Below are 18,744 nucleotides of genomic sequence, written 5' to 3' on the forward strand. Positions count from 1 at the left end.
TTGAGTCATTTATTTTTTTATTCCCACTCTTCAAAATTTAAAAATCTTCATCTTCATAACAGATCCAGAAGAATATTTGTGTTACAACAAACCTACACTAAAACCATCCTATCGTTAATAATGAGACCTTCAACTGATCCAAGGACGTTTAGTAATATACATATACAGGGACAAAAAGTAGTGCAAAAGGTTTTGTGTATCCTCTCCATGTCAAAGAGATACATTTAGTATAACAAACCTCTGTCGAACAACAGCTTTTTCTTATAAATGATACCAGGATATAAGAGAAACTGTAGAAAATCCAAGAAAAAGTTTAATTCAAAGTTGATGTTTTCCCTCAGTTGGTCCCTCATGGTTTCCTCAGACACTCATTTATATATGGAGATGCAGAACCTTCAGCAAATTCTGCTGCCAGCATCAGTGATTATTTTGAGTTATTTCAATCCAGCAGTCAATTCTATATAAGATGTCAAAGAAGTGAAAATGCTGGCACTAATCCAGAGATGGGGGAAAATAAACAACCCATATACAAGATTTTCCTTTTTAATATAATTTATTGTATAATGAAACATCCACTAGTCATGCCTGTGATAATGCATCTACAATTTTTGTCTTGGAAAAATCCTAAAACAATTCATTATATTATCAAAACAGCTGTAAATGATTTTTCTCAGTTGAGCAATTGCTGCAGCCCTATATGAATGAGTGTTTTCAGGTGTAACATCCAGACCCCACCCATGCCCCAAAACATAGAAGTTAACGCTACATGAAGAATGACTAAAAAAACCCAAACATTCATCCATATTTCACAAAGGCCCACAGTTTCCAAGGCTTCACCACAGTGATGAGTAGTTAAACTTTACACGCAGCAGGTACCTCATGCGAGTCTGTGCAGGATTGTAAACGATGAACTCGTTGTAGAGGAGGGAGTAAGCGTTAGATTTACCCACTCCCGTCTTCACGCCAGGCCCCATCGGCACAGTCACACCGTCCCTGAGAAAGAAATCGAGAAACAATAAAATAAATCGGTGGGATTAACACAAATGACCTTTGTTTAAAATTTCTTCTAGGTGATTGTAACAATTTTTTTCCCCAAAAAAGAAAACATTCTGCACACTCTTTGGCTTCAATTTCATTTTTTTTTTCTTAGGGCATTTTTAGGATCTTTGGGGATCCATCCTCTTAGCTCCTCCAGTTCAGAATCACAGGAAAGCTGAATCCCATCCCAGCTATCTTGGACCGAGAGGCAGGGCACCTCCAGTCTATTAAAAGGCTAACACAAGACAGACAACCACTCACATTCTTATTTATCGCTAATTTAGAATTGCCAATTAACCTAACAAGCATGTTTGGACTGTCCGAGGAAGCACACATAGGGAGAGCATGCAGACCCCAGCTGGCCAGGAGATTCACACCCAGGACCAAACAGTGTCCTGGGTGTCAAACAGTGTGCAGCAGTATACTACTATTAATTTGCAAATAGAATAAGCTCTGTTATCAAACCTTAGGCTTGTATTGGATAAATGGGTACTGTTATTATGCAAGTGATGAAGATATATTCCAAACCTCCTGCTAATTTTAACAGAATTAGGTGTGAAGATTAAAGAGCATTTTAAGGCATTGAAAAAACTGCAGTGAAAGGTCGTAAACTAAATTGTTCAGCTGCAGGTAACTTACTAACAGGACAGGCGCAGTTTGTTAATTGTAATGAAAAGAATATAAATACTGGTCATACACGTGTAGGTAAAATGTAGGCCTAAGGTGACAGTTGTCACTATATATAATGACAGAGTCGTTATAGTGGAAAGGTGATTCAGTAATTAACAGGCTTCAATGTAGGACTGTAAACTGTGCGATAATATTTTGAAACTACTTTCTGTAGCATTCTTGTTTTTAGACAAGTTAACAACAACAAATAAATATGGCTCTAAAATGTTCACACAGCTGAATCTTCTCTATCGTCTTTGTAGATTGTGATTATGAATTTGTTCACTGGTAAATGGAGTGCATTTAGGGAGCATCGTTCTAGTCTCACTGACTACTCACAGTGACTTCAACCCAGTGTTTCAAACACATCGATTTTATATGGGGCACAGGTATATGAACACCTCTTCAATATTTGGCAATTTATTTAAAATTGTTTTTTTTATCCATCTGAAACAATTCAGATGTTGCTAACCACCTACCCCTGGCCCTTTCCTGCTGGTCTGTTTCTCACCCAGCTACATTTCCAGTGAGTTTGAAGAACAACCATAGGATCACAGTTAGACATTTACACTGCTTATTCTTCACAAAGTGGGTCAATCTATTGATGCATGCATCCATTTTCTCCCACTTATCCAATTCAGTGCCAGACGAAGGCTGGAGCCTACCCCAGCTGCCATAGAGGCAAGATGCACCCTGGACAGGTTACCAATCACATTTAGAAACTATTATATCGTATTATTTAATAAATTATTTGAGGAAACTTTGTGCACCTATTTTCACGCCTACACACACCACTACTACAACAAACACCATCACCCGTTCACACATTCATATATGCTACGGTTTTATTGCAGCCTTACAGGCTCCTTACACACCTAAGGGATATGGGAAACTGTGACAAGCAGACTACAGAAGCTAGGAGTGTATAACCCCACAGACTGCAGCTATTTCAACCATCTAATAAGGTCATAGCAAACCCCAAACAAACTGAATTTTCTATCATGGCAGGTCAGACTTAATTTTCACGAATGGTGCTAAATACATTCACTGCTGTGTTTCATGCTCAGCTGACTGGTCTGCAGTGAAAAACAGAATTTGGTGGAAGCTATGGAGGAGAAGCGGCAAAGCAGGAAAAACAGCAGAATAAACAAGGGGAAAGCAAGGCCAGTGCATTAACGAATGAGTCACCGTGTAGCCAGCAGAGTTCAGCATTCAGTATTTTGACTTTCATTTAATTGGTTTCACTCCAAATTGCCTCTTTCTGTAACATAAACATCTGACATTTATATGAAGTGCTTGAACATGGCCCTCAGTAGAGAGGTCTAAGTAGATTAAATAAACAGCTTAGGTAATCTATACAAGCACTATGGGATACAAGGGTCTCTGAACTAAATGTATCACTTTAAATCAGTGTTTCCCACACAAATTGAGCTTTAGACTTTACTTCAGTGGGCTTGACAGGGACATTAAAGCTGCCTAAGTGTTTTCTGTGTTGCTTTCTAGAATTTCTTTTATTTATTTTGCCCATCTATTTACAATATTCCCTTCCTTTTGTTTTAAACGATAAGTGATCTCTACACAACTATCCCCAGCCCCTCCCATGGTGTTTTCCCACCAGCAGGGTGTCATGGTTCTCTTTGGTGCCATTCAGCTGCTCTCCAGAGAGTCTGTTATCCTGGAGTAGTACAGAGTACAACAGCAGCTGGTAATAATAATTCTTAAACGGCTCTGGAAACCTGCTGTAAGCCCAGCAGCTAACCTAACTCGCAGCAGGTGGAGAACTGCTTCACTTAACTTAGAGGTTGCATGCGTCCCGTCCATACTGTCCTTGAATGAGCAGTGCTGAACACGATAGGCAGCTGTGTTTTGAGTGAACTAAAAGTTATGAAGGCCTTGTTTTAAAGCAATAGACCAAATAACTGAGCAATAACTGGCCTGTGTTAAATATATCATTATAATTAGAAAGACTTACAGTGTGACAGAGTTTTTGGGGTCAGGTCCAGTCTGTCCCAGCCCCTTGGTGCTGTGCTTTCCAGCAGGCAGATTGTTTGCTTCATAGTCCGCATCCAGCAGCTCATTAGATTCTCCCAGAGCGACCTGTGGGCAAACAGATTATGAATATTTACCAGTGCTGCATTATATTTAAGCCAGACGTTTCATGTGGTTAAATTACACTTTGCAGAGGAGTTTTTCTGGGTATCAAATTCAACTTTTTTGGCTCCCTACAGGTCTCTACCTGAGACCTCTGCAGTAAACATCATCATTGCAGGATCAAAAAATATCTGCATATGCGTAGAATTACAAATGACAAATATATCTGTTCAACCTGCAAAAACAAAACTTCATTGCAGATTACAGACAAGACATTTCCTTGGCAGCAAATTTAAGAAATTTGCAGGCCACAGCAGCTGCAACAAAACTTTAATAATGAAAACGATTAATGGCAACCCCCCCCGCAAAAAAAACCTTACTTCACACAGTAGCAGCAGTCCAACATTGTTGTTCTGGTTGGCAAAGCAGTAGTTGGCACTTTTGGATGACATGTCAGCAAAGTAGATACCTTTACCAAACTGAGTGAAAGAGAAATGAGAAAGGTAATATACCGATGTCAGACTTTGAGTTCAATTTCAATGTCTGGGATATTTTCATGTTGAAAATTGATAAAATGTTAAAGACTCCTTAAAATGTAATTATTTAGATTAATTTTATTGATTTTTTCTTAAAAATTTGTTTCACTTCTGTCACATACAAGCTGAGACAAAATCAAACAGTGTGTATATTTTATTTGTCTTTCATTCTTTCACCGAGGTTCCTGCACCATTTTATAAAATTAAAATCAATACATTTTTAAGACACCAATAAGCCCTAAAACTGGACTTAAGGACTTTTTGCATTTTGATATTCTATCCTACCATGTAACCAGTAACAGGAGCTTCAGGAGGGGCCACTCGAAGTCCCTGACTGAGGATGCTGACCCAGTTAGACAGACGTGAACCGTGCCACAGCAGAGTCCTGGCGGACAGGTAAATGGTTAGCTTGGCTCATTGTGAAAGAAAACATAATTTTCATTGACATGAATGTCATATTTTTATCAAGGCAAATGTGCAACAAAATAAATTGGATTTTGAAGTCAGCTTTAAGTCATAAAGCAGTAACAGTATTTCTTCTTACCTGTTACTTAACTGCGACAGGAAACTGTTGCTCTCCCCGCCTCTGTCCACTGAGAAAATGTCAAGCACAGTCATGGTGTAGTCGCAGTGGGTGGGGGCGTGAGTGGTGTGCAGATACTTCTCTATCACCTTCACACAAAGAGGAGGAAAGTTAGGTCGATGAACAATGAAACAAATCCAAGATAATACTGAAGACCAACAACTACACAAGTTTTAGTGTGAAAGCAAATGTAGTCAGCTAAAGAAAATCTCCATGGTTCCTACTTAATATCAGTCAGTTCACTGTGAGATATATGCACGTTATCTCTTGATTGAATTAAACAACATTTGCCACAGTTTACAGAGCAGTACCCTACCTGATAGGTATTTTAGTCTACATTAAAAGAAAATACACTGAAAAAGCTAGTATTTCCAGCATATCAAATCAATTTTACCCTATTTTAAATTGAAATCATAACAACAGAGCCTTTGCTGTTTTCACATTTGGACATGATAGGTTACACAAACTCAGCAGCAGCAGCTTCTGCTGACAGACAAACTATCTGTGGTTGCAGAGAGATCTCTGGAACACTATGTTCCTGACATAGTGTCAATTAGTTAGTTTAGCTAGTGTAAACATAAATTAACTAGCAGTCAGAAGGTCACAAATAGTCTGTCCGTCTTGCTGCCAAAAATAATATATGAGCCCTGACAGGTTTGGCATTATTAAAGTAACTACCAAGGAGAATATGATCAGATGAGAATATTCACCACAAAATATCGACTAGTCAACTCTGAGGTTGCAACACTTCAAGTGAAATGACTACAAATGAATAAATTATTCTCTGTGCATAACGATTTTGATGCAGAAAAGTCTTAAGCAACTACATCGGCCTATTAAATTGTTTTCAGGCTAAGAACAGGTAACGTCAATAATGTAACACAGTTTGGTAAAACTGGATAGTTAATTATTTAAATCACACTGACCTTGTACTCATTGCTGCTGGAGTCCAGAGGCTGCAGTTTGCACTGGAGGGAGTGATACTGTCTGTCCAGAGGATGTTCATCGCTGTCTTCACTGGACTTGACCATTTTTACTGCTATCTGGATGTCACTCAGTGCCTTTAAAACAGGGATGGGAGACACTGTTCAGTTAAGAAAAAAAATTTAAGCAAACAGAAAAAAATCAAAACATTTTACCTCTAAAAGGGCAATTTTGGCTTTCAGCTCTTCTTCTGTTTGGATAAGTGGTGGAGTTTTCAACCTATAAGGGTACATCTTTTAGTTACAGCAGACAGGAAGTGGTGGTAACTATTCACTCTCTGGTTTTGTCTAAAGTTTCATCCTTTTACCCAAAGTCATGTGGGATGCGGGTGTAAAATTGATTGCATGCTTCTAAAAGGTCACGATTGCTTCCTTTCTTCTTCTTCAAGCAATCCTCGATCTTCTTCAGTGCTGAGTAACCTGCTCGGATCTGCTCTGGGGTCAGCTTGCCTAAAGATAGAAAGGAAGAAAAATGTCAAGTCTGACACAGTGTATGGAAATACTGGTCACTCTGTCACCAACTTCATCTTCTCAATAGACCCTGTGCACGAGAAAATGCTAACTTCCTGTTGTAAGACCGGATGTAGTGTTGTACATTTCCGGTAGCTTTATTTTGCAGTCAATTGCTACTGAAAAGGTGGACTCCAAATCATGTCCAAAATACGAAAACGGAAAGATCGCGTTAAGTTACAAAGAGCAGAAGGTGGGAACACTCACCATTGCTGTGTCATAAAAAAAATCAAATGATCAATTTTGATGTTTGAAGAGCGTAGATCGATTGTTTGTTTACATCACTCAACACAAGCAGAACTGCATGCAGAAGCCGGTTCGTTCACATTCAGAGGCACATCTCTGTATAGTGACAGTTCTTATGATTTATCCAGGCAAATGTTCAGCATTCAAGCTGCAGGTGAACAATTGTCAAAGCCAGATGTTTCCCCGTTATGTCGATATCAGTACACACCTACACAGCATGTCAACAAACTGTGAAAAAAAAGCCACAGAATATGAAAAAATACATGAATGATTGCTGGTAAGGGTCTCTATATGTTCTAGTATTTATGAAGGGTATGTTGTGACTTATCTTCACAATTACAGTGGTCCCTCGCTATAACGCTGTTCACCTTTTGCAGCCTCGCTGTTTCGCGGATTCTTTTAGTGCAATTTTGCATGCTTTTTTTTTCTTAAAGCGCATTGTGTTCTGCGTCCCGATCGGCTGCAGATCATTGTCGATCTCCTCCGTGCCATGCCGTGCTCTCCTGTACAGCACAGAATCACTACATCGATCACTAGCAGTGTGACTCTGAAGTGCTGTACTGTGTGTTTGTAAGTTTTCTCCCCAACAAACACAACAATGTTGACGAAACGTCTTGCACCGTCAAAGGCACCTGCGGTAGCACCCAAAGGGCAGAGGAAGATAACCATTGCATAAAAAGTTGGACTTCTGGACATGCTAAAGGAAGGTAGAAGTTATTTATTTTTTTACCATACTGCGCACTGGATTATAAGGTGCATTAAGCTTAAATTAAGGAATTAAGCTTAAAGTTAAATTCATTAGTTCTAAAATCTGTCATTATTATTTATAGGAAAACAAATATACTGTATGTTTATTTCTCAAATAAATGTTTGGGACTGAAAACAGGCTTCATTCTATAATGGACTTTTTTTTCTACGAAGGTTTGAACTTTGAGAGTGTTTAAACAAGAGAGAAAAGTGTGAAACTGTTCATGCCTGTCTGAGAAAAGTGTATAAAGTGTGTAGTGAGGGGTTTTACAATGTTAAAACACCTAAAATAATTGTAAAAAATAAAGCTGGCTACTTCACGGATTTCACCTATCACTGGTTATTTTTAGAACATAACACCTGCGATAAACGAGGGAACTCCATATACAAATACTGAGAAATTTCAATCCTTACTCTCTTTTGCTCTGAGGCGCTGGGGAAAAATATCGACAAGTCGATGAACATCATCTACAGATATATTTGGTATATGCCCAAGACATCTTGAAATCGCCATTTGATTCATCCATTTGGTTGACTTTTTTTGGAAAACCCAACTGTAAACAAGACGCGAATATCACACCGGAAACGAAGCGCCCTACAGGAGTTTCCCTACCGGAAGTAGCATATGGTAAGGTGCACATAGTCTATTAGTCAAATCAACCTATAGTGATGAATTTGAGTCAGACTGACCAAGAGGAGCTTTCTTGGTGTCAAACTTCATCTCCAGCACACACTCCTCCATGGCTTTCAGATCACAGATGAGCTCCAGGAGAGACTGAATCCTTAAATCCAGCTTGGAGGTCTTCTTTTTTGGTTTAGTATCCACTGTGGTCTCATTCTCCTCCTGGAATGGTGAAAAACATCCATGAATACAATCTGACACATCCAACCTTTTAATTCAGTTTTACTGATATAGCGCCAAATGACAAGAACAGTCAGCTCAAGGTGCTTTATACTGTAAGGTGAAACCCGACAAAGATACAGAAAAAATCCCAACAATCAAACATTCCCCATTTACGGAAAACATTTGGTGAGAGTGGGAAGAAAATATTGCCTTTAACAAGACTCGGAGAGGGGCGGCTATCTACTGTGATCTTTTACTGAATGTAACATATTTCTGAACATATTTCTCCAGTGCAACTTCTGCTGACAGAAGTTTTAGCATCATAACACTCAAAGACTCCTGACTAGAAATCTATAGTACAATTCTTCAACAACAGAGATGACAGTTATCCGACCCCCAAAGAGCTAATTAAGACCCAGAGATGCGAATCGGCTCAGGCCTCTGGACTGAGGTGTTTATGAAGCAGTAATGTCGTGGGCAGTAGTATGGCTTTTTTTCTATTCACTTATATAGGAATTTCAAAGTAAGAAGGCCCAGAGGCTGTGCCAACATGGCTGCTAAATGCTATGAATGACTTTTAGCAAGACTTTTCATGAACGTACCTTTTCATTCGTGCTGTAGTCCATAAACACCATGTCATATTTTCCAGCTACTTTCTCAAAACTATCTCGATGCTCCCACTCGTTCTTGGTCTTCTCAAAGAACCTGCAGCAAAACAAACAAGTCGGAATTTCACCAAACACACATCCATGCAAAGCATCTGGAAAACCTTTCTTTTTCCACTGTCAGTCACATAAACTCACTTTTTCTTGAAGACGTCCTTGGCCTTCAGCAGGTCTCCACCACAGGCTGTAAGGCTGTTTTGACCCACTTTACCCACTGCAGAAACAAATGATAAAAATCAACAAAATGCACAAAGGTGGTACAATTTCTGCAAAATGACAAATATTTTCAAACAAAAACTGTCAGTTGACAGTGAACATACCCCTGCCCCATCTCATCCACACACTGTAAACCTTGGAGTTGTCGTCCTCCAGCAGCTGGATCAGGTAATACTTGTTGTTGTTAAACTGAAGATTTGTCTGCAAATTGAAACAAATAATGTTTACTGCAGGCTAAAAGTTGAAAGCTAAACCTAGAAAACGGAATTTGTGAGTTTTAAAGTGATCACTTTTTCATTATTACCTATAAAGTACCGCCTATACTGCTCCAGAATGAATAATAAGAAATGTTATTAAAGTGGATCTATCATGCTATCGCATATTTACTGAACAATGAGGTCAGCGTGTGCACAAATAATCCCTGTGAGCCAAAACCTCAGGGTTCAGGCTGCTCCAAACAGTCAGTTTCTGACAGGTTTTTCAACTCTTGACTTTGGATGATGTCGCAGACAGGGGTAGTGCCTAGTATGACCATCTGAGGCACACAGCCTTAAAAAAAATTATAAGGATGGAACTGAGCATAATTTATTTCCTTGAAATTGTGTTACCTGGTTTAGCATCACATCGTAAACATCATTTCCTTCATTGTAAACATGAGCCTGAAATAGAAATATTAAAATTAGTTATACAAATCAAAAAATTCCACCATGTCTGCATTAAGGAAATATAAATATTTGTATATAAAATATTTACTTTTTTGTGTGTTAAAAAAGAACAGATTTGCAATGATGTTAAAAGATTTTTTAAACAGAACCAATTACTACTTTATATGTTTTCATGTAACAGTCATATGTAACAAGATGAATTTATTATCTTCTAACTGCAACAATACTTCTCAGATTTATTGCTGATCTGTTTAGTATGTGGAAAAATGCAATCATATATAAGTTATTCAGTTGAAAACAACCATTTACAAAATTTAAGCTTCGCTGAAAGATTTATTTGTGTTTAACCAGACACTGATCAGAATAGTTTGTCACAAGAGGAAGTGTAACTGGGGGAAAGCTTTGCCTTTTAGCAGCCAGGTGTCAAACCACAAGCAGGACTGACATGAATCGTGAGATTTATATATCATGTGGATGCAGACACTGTACCTTTCCCAGTTTGGCTTTACATTCAGAGTCTACTGGTGCTTTTCCCTTCATGACCACTGTCTTCACAACTTCTGTTCAGAGCAGATCAAACACGAAAGAGTAGTGAGGTGAAGAAACATCTACAGTTCAGATGCAATTCCATGCTCACCTGATCTTTAAAAGCTTTAAAAGTTACTGTGCTTTGATAATGACCAATATTGTCATGGCTGTAAAATTTATAAAAATATAAAAGTATATATAGAAATTAGATCCATGTTACCTTCACTTTTTACTTCTTCTTTGGCTTTTTTGGGCATTTCTTCAATTTTTGTCTGGCTTTTGCCTTGTCCTCTTCTCTTCTTAGCTGCAGGCTGCTCTTCTGTGTCCTCATCTTCCTCTTTAACTTCAACTGATTTCTCATCATGAGCAGCAACGTCACCAGCTTCATTCGGACTTTCTTAACAAAACAGGAGAAAAGAGGAAAGACTTTGAGTACCTCCAGGAATTTAGATTTTTCAATTAAATTTAAACTGAAATAAACAATATAAATGTCATGATATTATGTTTTGGATACCATTTCTACAAACAGCATTTCTTTAAAAACTAACTACAGTTAAGGAAATATCAAACAACACAATTTAAAAAGGAGGATTTATGAAAACAGAACACAGGGAGCAGGGAGGATGACAGAAAATTAACAACAAAAAAACTAAAACAAACTGATGCTGTAGGAAACAACAGCAGACATATGTGGTATAATACATAATTCACACACCTGCTTTTACAGTCTGACAGCGAATTTTCCGTTTGTACTTTGTGACAGGATTGATCTGAACCATCTTCTTCAGATCAACTTCATAGGCTGTCCCCGAGCCCAAAGAGAGAGTGACAGATGTTTTCCCGAAGAGACGGCTGAGTCCAAGACGGCACAGGCTGATGGAGAGTATGGTTCCCACTGTCTTTTATCTCCCATCCACTGCCACACTGATTAGAAACACACACGGAAGAAAATCTAACTCTTACACAGTGGCCTTTTAGAGATTAGAAACAAGTCTTTAAGTTATTAAAACTCTGTGAAAAAAAACCCTCATATAATACAACGTAATACAAAAATATATAAAATGTCCTCAGTTTTATTTTTTTCAGTCCGGTCAAATTTAATCCTATGGGTATCTGGAGAATTCGGTGGGATTGTGTACTGGTATTGGTATGTCTACTGTGTATGTAATACCTGTTTTAAACTTCCTTATTTTTTGTCTCCTGACAAATACCAATCATATTAAAATAAAAAAGCATTAATGCTGCTGTTGTTTTTAAAAAAATTAAGCTTTCCGAAGTCTGGATAAACTCTTCAATATTAAAATATTGAAAGAGAAAAATAAAACCAATACATGATTCTTTTTTTCCTGCAAGGTACAGATAGCTGTCAAACATTTTAGGTTAATTTTAACAGAAGCACCACAAACATATTACGTAATAGTGGCTGCAAAAAAACAATCAGTCTTACTTTTAAAGGGACTTCATTACACTCCAATTCTCCCCTCAGTTCAACAAATGCATCAAAAAAACTCTCCCCTTCATTTCAGTGCAAACTCTCTTTAATCCAAGTTTGTTCTGATTGGCTGCTCTGGGCAAACGGAAGGTTTGAAAAGTAGCATGATCATGTTTGGGTTAACCCCTCTCACATCTTCCGGAACAAAACGTCCAAAACTAAATGTTTACAGTAGTTTAAAGCATAATCATTTCTACACACATTGGCATCATTATTTTAAAATTAAAGTGGTCATATTTAACATAAACATTCCAGCATGTTAGCAGTATATATCAGACAGAAAGCAGGTCACATCAGAACAGGCCCCTTCGCTTTTGGTATGCAATAAATGTAGCTCACAACAAATAAATACTTTTTTTTATTGGTCATTTTAACCGCTCACTTAGGAACTTATTTTACCTGAAATTTCAGAAGCGCAACCGGATTTATCAGCATACCGAGCTACAAAAAATGTTTTGTTTGTTTTTTAAGTTGAATATTTTTTATTGTTATTTCACCCGGACAGTACCGGTGTCTGAATTATGAGTGAAGCTTCATAATATTGATCTTGCTGTCTCCTGTGCGAACATGTCCACAGTCCAATGGCGTAGTTACCCTGCAGCAGCTACAATATTATGCTAATAAGACATACAGACCTGTTTTTGACTGGGCTTCTCCATTTTCTGGCGCACTCTCACATTTATTTCTCGAACTTCTCGCTCGCCTCATGGCGGCTTATTAAAAATAATTATCTGGCTGCTGTTAAAGGGGAACCTCAGCGATAACACTAAAACACGGCGGGAAACTTTTCCCCACCGTACTACTGTTTCCTGAGCGGCGGCCGCACTGTCAACGATTGTTTCAAGTGAAGATGAATCACTCCGCCGTGAAAACTGAAGCCATTGTCTTTTTCGGCGTGAAGGTGGTTACCATGACAACAATTTTATATTAAACGTAGTTCAAAGTGTAAAATACATTTAGGTTTATATTTATTTTAATTTAGGCCCAAATTTGTCTATGCTGTGACCGAGAGGTAAACTTGATGTCGCAGATGCTGGACAGTACGCGGAGTAGCACTCTTCGTTGTTCTCCTGAGGTGGGAACAGAGATTAGCGGCTAAAGTGTTCCGCCTTAGGTAGTGGTCGGAATTATTTTGTTGAAGGATTGGTGGGATTCTAACGTGACACTTAATGAGGGCTGGATGAAAGTTGAATTTTGAGTCATTTAAACGCGTGTAGAAGCAGATGTTATGGTACCGCGTAGATTTAGTCCCTGTGTTCTCTGTCAGAGAACAGTTCTGGGGATGCTGGTGTGCCGGGTGAGTACTGATTGTTATTGCCACCGAATGCAGCTTTTTAATCACAGAGGTCAGACACATAAGCTATAGAGAACAAAATAGTTTCAGTCTGTAGATTTACATTTTATTTTTTGGCGTGATATACACCATTTAGTGGTGAATCTACTCCAGCTGTCCCCCAGATGTTAGGGCTGCCATATCTCACTGGTGTGAAACATGATTTCTACGTTTATTCACACGCTGCCCCAAAACATCTCTGAATTCTTTGAACTGATGGCAACACTGAGGGGAGTTTTCTGGGTTTATCATTAGCTCAGAAAAAAAAAAATCTCTTGGCTATGTCTTTCTAACATTGTATTTGGGGCCAGTAAGGCTGCGGTCAGGTTGCCAGTTACCTTGGACTCAAACATTTCATTAAACATCTAGATTTAGAACATCTCGACTCAACAACTCGTTCTTCCCCACTGTTATCAGACTCTTGAACAGCTGACCCATTTTAAAAGTAATAATTTTTGCACATCAGGTCATCTTACATATCAAACCAACATATTAAGCTCATAGCTCTTTTGCACACAAATCTATTTAATACTTCAATTTTTTGTCTGCATTTATTTATTCATACAATTTGTTTTCATCTGTTCTAGTTCTATTTGTAGATATTAACCAGCATCTGTGTGTGAATAGCAGAGAAAGAATTTCATTGTACAGAGAAATGCTTTTCTTTGTACACATGACAATAAACACTTTGAATCTTGAATGTTGAATCTAAATAAATCAGAAATACACTTACTGGCCACTTCATTAGTTACACCTTGTTAGGATTGGTTGGACCTCAATTTGCCTTTGTGATCATAAATAGGTAGACATGGTCACCAACAATACTCCAGTATTTTGTTACACAAACAACCTCGTTACATACATTACTTTTCATCCTAATTTTGATACTTGATTTGAATTTCCAAATTTCATCTTGTCCATGTCAATGAGTCGCTGCTCATTGGCTGATGAGATATCTATGTTAACAAGCAGTCAAACAGTATATGTGCCTAATGTAGTGGCCAGTGATTCTATTGAATAAATGAACCACAGATTTTGTTTGGGTTTTTTTGTCTTGTTTTTTTTTAAAACTAAAATCTGGCTGTAATTGCATTTCCTGTTTTTTATTTCCTCATACAATCATATTTCAGTTTAATTCAAAGGTCAGTAAAACTGCGTCAATTAAACCTGTTATTTCAGGCAATGAGTGCAACTACACACCCGCAACCACAGGTAGATTTCCTAAAGGGTGAACCACACAGAAAGCACCCAGGTGTGACCAACTTGAAAACTTTACGACTACCTGAGGAACTCCACGTGGCTGCACAGTCGATTATTCACAGTAAGCTTAGTGTTGGTGAATCAGTTAATATAACAGATCTTTCTGACCAGCTTCATTGGTTGAAACCCTCTTGAAGCCTCTCATCCATCTCTGCTTCTGTAGGAGCTCAGGTGAATCAGCTTCCCGAGCGCACTCGCAAGCTCACAAACTTCCTGTGGAGCAGGAAACGAGCTGTCGAGGATTTAACCCTGAGGCAGAAAGCTGTGAGCCTGGAGAAAGAACTGTGGGAGAAAGCCATGCAAAAGGGAGGAGGTGGGTGACAAATGTATAATTTTTTTTTAAGTAATAATACACATGCAACAAGATCATATAATGCAGCAGCTAGAAAAATAAATATACATTTATTCTGCAGATATAGATGAGCAAGCACTGGAAGACCGCATCAGGAGGAAAGTTCTCTCAGAGCTCCGAAGAACGACATATCACTGGGGACCCATGAAGTAACATGTCATTTAATTACAGTGTTATCCATAATCAGTTTTTCACGTTTCAGTCTGTTCTGGACGCCTCTTTGTTATTTTTACTCATTCCTAAAGGAGAAAAAGCCTCTTTTACCCATAATAGGAGAAGCTAACACTGCGATTTATGACAAATGCTGAACATTTTATACCTTTAACAAACTTAAGATGCTTTCTTTAGATAAACCCAGTGAACGGTTGCGCTCCACCATGATCCATCCTGAAGTTGTAGTTTTGGTCCTTAAGTTTGACGTGCAGTAGATTTACAAGCATCTCACTGTGTTTCAGGTATGATGAAGAGCTCGGCGTGGTCTACATGGCAGCTCGACTTGCTGGTAGTTACGCTGCAGTGAGGAGAGTTCTGAATGAGGTAACAAAGTGCTGTGGAGGCGATCGGCTTACGTGGTGATACAGGGAGCTTCCTTTTTAAGAGTTGCATGAATCCAAGCAGAAGTTGTTTTTTGTGGTTAAACTCAGTTATACCTGCAGTTTTTCCTTTTTTCCCCTCATCATTTAGATAAAGAAGAGGGATCCTTCCTTTGCTCCTCACACTCTCCTGGATTTTGGTTCTGGGTTAGGAACAGTTGTCTGGTTAGTGTGCAACACTAGTTAAACATGTAAATGCTTTAGTCTGAATAGATAAACTAAGTTTATAATCTGGCCGTTTACTCAGGGCATCTCACGCATGCTGGGGGGACTCTTTGAAGGAGATGGTGTGTGTGGACAGCTCAGGGCCAATGAACATTTTAGCAGAACGACTTCTGAAAGGTAGACACACATGTAGAGAATTTATTTTTGTTTTCTTATGTGAAATACAGATGTTAATAGGAACTGACTGGATTGTATTATTATTATTTTTTGAATTGAGCAGGTGATGACGAAAGAGCTGAATCCTGCATCAAACAAGTGTATTTCAGGCAGTTTCTCCCTGTGTCTCCTAAGGTAAAACTCCCTCAGCTTTTATTTAAGTCACAGTGTGTTCACTGTCAAGACTTTAAAAAAATTGAGTGTGTTATTAAAAATGTATATGCAATATAGATTCTGGGTTGTACATGGGTTTTTAATATTTTAGTCTTTGTTCTATAAAAGAACACAAACAGACAAAATCAAAAAATAAAGAAAATCCCAATATTGTTGATTTGCTGTCATTAATGTTCCAGATAATCTCAACAACTGGAAATCCTGACCATCCTTTTTCTCCTTTCAGGTGCAGTTTGATTTAGTCACTGCAGCTTTTACCCTCTCAGAGCTGCCGAATGTGAAGGACCGAGAGGAGGCAGCATTCACTCTTTGGAGAAAGACAAGCTCATATCTGGTGAGATCAAATAAAGGTAAAACTTAAAAAATGATTGGTGAGCCTCTGGCGTTTAAAAGGAAACAGGAAAAAAAAACTATTACTCGTTGCATTTTATGTTCTAGGTGCTGGTGGAAAATGGGACCAAAGAGGGCCATCAGATACTCATGGAAGCCAGAGATACTTTATTGAAGGTATTTAAACACACTAGATAAGACAGCAGTTCACACCAGTTGTTATTGATCAGACTAAAGTGTTGGTTTTCTGACTCCAGAAACAAGAGAAGACCATTTATGACTCCAGGCCAGCATCAGTGTTTGCTCCAGTAAGTTTAACACCCAGTAGATTTAATTAAAGTCATACTTAAAGCCATCAGTATCTCAGTCTTATTGCACTTCTCTTTATTTATTTTAGTGTTCTCATGAACTGGTGTGTCCCAAATTGGCCCATGAACCCGTCACACCCTGCAACTTCCAGCAGCAGTATCAACCTCTGTCTCTACCAAGGGTAAGACTCAACTGTCTATGTCTGTTTACAGCTTTTCACTTTAAATGGGATCTATTCTGTTAATTATCCTTTATTTTGGATTTAATTAGTTCTTTTTAACTTAACAACTTTATTTTCTTCTTGTTGTGCTTTTAAGTATTATTAATTTACACTTGTCTTATATTTGTTGCTGACAGAAGGTGCTATATATGCAAACATGTTTTCTTTTTTCTTTTTTCAGATAAAGGCTGAATGAATTCCATACCAACACTTCTTTTTCTTTTCCAGCACAATGACCGTCAGATCGAGAAGTTCAGCTACCTAATTTTGAGGCGGACAGAAGCAGTGGAGGAAGACACAAAGGGTGTGGAGTGGGCCAGGCTGATTGCACCAGTGCTGCGCAGAACAAGGCATGTCCACTGTCGCATGTGTTGCCCGGACGGACAGCTACAGCACATGGTGGTGACGGCCCGTAAACACAGCAGGTAAAAAGAAAAATCAGTGCTTCAGGGTCGCCAGATTCAGCTCAGGTTTCATCAAAAAGAAGAGTTTGAAGTCTAATTTTAAAATCGAGAGGATATCAGTCCTGAATCCAGTGATATTACGACTCTGGATTGGATCGGATACCAGAGGGTTTTTAAGATATGATGTTAGGGACCAGGTGCATTAATATCAACTAAGAAAAAATATGTAATTAAAATGGTTATTAGGGCTGCATACTGTTTGAATTTGATTCAGTGTGGGGCCATGCAGTGCCCAAGTTCATCAACAACGTTTCTTAAAAGTAACAAAACTCCTTGGGTGTTTAAAAATTGCCTAAACACAAGAAGGCATGCAAAACGCTCAGATACTTTTAGATTTTTGTGCATTGGTTGATGTCACACAGGAAAGGGGCAGGAAATACAAAAAGAGAGAATAAGGGAAGGAAATGCAGCAGAAGATCTGGCTTGCCTGGTCTTCAAATTGGGGAATCACTGATCAAATTTTGCTATAATTCTGAATTATGTGATCAGAAAATGTGTCAGAACTAGACAAAATAAAGCAGAAATTCATTGTAAACTTTTGGTATCTCATAATAGTCGATGCTCTGTGCAAAAGGCAACCTTTTGTTGCTGGATATTCTTATTGCTTTTTGTTGTTTGAGTTTTATTGTCACTGATAGACTTATTTGACTGTTTTGTTTTGTTTTAAAGCTTCTGTTAATTGTTTTATTTCAATGTCATTTTAATCAGAGATATGTACCGCTGCGCCCGGAGCAGTGACTGGGGAGATCAAATGCCGATCATTCAGGGTGTAGAGGAAGACGTCAACAGGGATTCAGAGTGACGATCCTGCCATAAAGACAGACTCTGTGGAAACATACGATACATCGTTAAACTGATAATACTTTATTTTATAGACAGAAGAGCTGCAAGTTACATATACATTTCCTCTCTGTAGTTTTCTTTATTGTGTACCACCTCCAATAAACGATTATATTTTTAGAAGAGTGATGCTCTTTAAAGAAGAGTGATGCTCAGTTAAAAATTGTGTCTTTTAACTGGATAACTTTTGGACTGTGGAAGGCAGCTGAAGTACCAAGGAGGAAAGGTAACGTCCACACGGAAAGACCCAAGCTAGCGTTCAAATCAGGAACTTTCTCCGTATGTGGCAATATTACTAACAACTGTGTCACTGACATGTTTTTTGCATTAATTAGGAGTTAATAACAATAAACATAGTCACTAGTTGCGGCAATAATGGCTAGCTCTACGACCATCTAAGATTATCTTCTGTAGCTCTGTTTATGAGTTTGAATGAAAGGAGCAAATGCTGCTAAAGGAGAAAGTTTAGACACATCTGTCATCAAGACTCAACTCTGTCAGATTTATTTTACCGAAGCACCTCTGTATCAACATTCATGTCCCAGTGCTTTCTAAATGTAAGCCAAGATGCCATCTCACCAGGCTTTAGAGCTGTTTGTTATCATCCCAAATGCTGAGAAGCAGTTTAAAGTAAATCATGATATTTTATTTAAAACAGTTTTTCAAACATGATCC

General features: G+C 38.3%; 2 protein-coding genes across 2 annotated transcripts; one reads left to right on the forward strand and one right to left on the reverse strand.

Moving 5' to 3' along the window:
• Positions 1-8: 8 nt before the first annotated feature.
• parp2 (poly (ADP-ribose) polymerase 2) lies at positions 9-12,625 on the reverse strand. Its single transcript, XM_031748329.2, is given in 18 exon segments — positions 9-993; positions 3,680-3,804; positions 4,179-4,277; positions 4,620-4,719; positions 4,879-5,006; positions 5,844-5,978; positions 6,057-6,120; positions 6,209-6,350; positions 8,094-8,247; positions 8,850-8,952; positions 9,051-9,126; positions 9,233-9,329; positions 9,737-9,787; positions 10,283-10,353; positions 10,542-10,718; positions 11,037-11,156; positions 11,159-11,245; positions 12,449-12,625. Coding segments are annotated over 18 exon segments (1,962 nt in total). The 5' UTR covers positions 12,522-12,625; the 3' UTR covers positions 9-833.
• A 316-nt stretch (positions 12,626-12,941) lies between these two features.
• mettl17 (methyltransferase like 17) lies at positions 12,942-18,167 on the forward strand. Its single transcript, XM_031748317.2, has 14 exons — positions 12,942-13,110; positions 14,326-14,467; positions 14,570-14,719; positions 14,820-14,907; positions 15,214-15,295; positions 15,443-15,516; positions 15,599-15,693; positions 15,797-15,867; positions 16,133-16,240; positions 16,345-16,413; positions 16,494-16,544; positions 16,634-16,726; positions 16,994-17,190; positions 17,938-18,167. Exons 1-14 carry the CDS (start codon positions 13,042-13,044, stop codon positions 18,029-18,031), a joined length of 1,383 nt encoding a protein of 460 aa, XP_031604177.2. The 5' UTR covers positions 12,942-13,041; the 3' UTR covers positions 18,032-18,167.
• Positions 18,168-18,744: the final 577 nt, after the last annotated feature.

This window comes from Oreochromis aureus, linkage group 18 (assembly GCF_013358895.1).
Source record: "Oreochromis aureus strain Israel breed Guangdong linkage group 18, ZZ_aureus, whole genome shotgun sequence".
NCBI classification, from domain to species: Eukaryota; Metazoa; Chordata; class Actinopteri; order Cichliformes; family Cichlidae; genus Oreochromis; species Oreochromis aureus.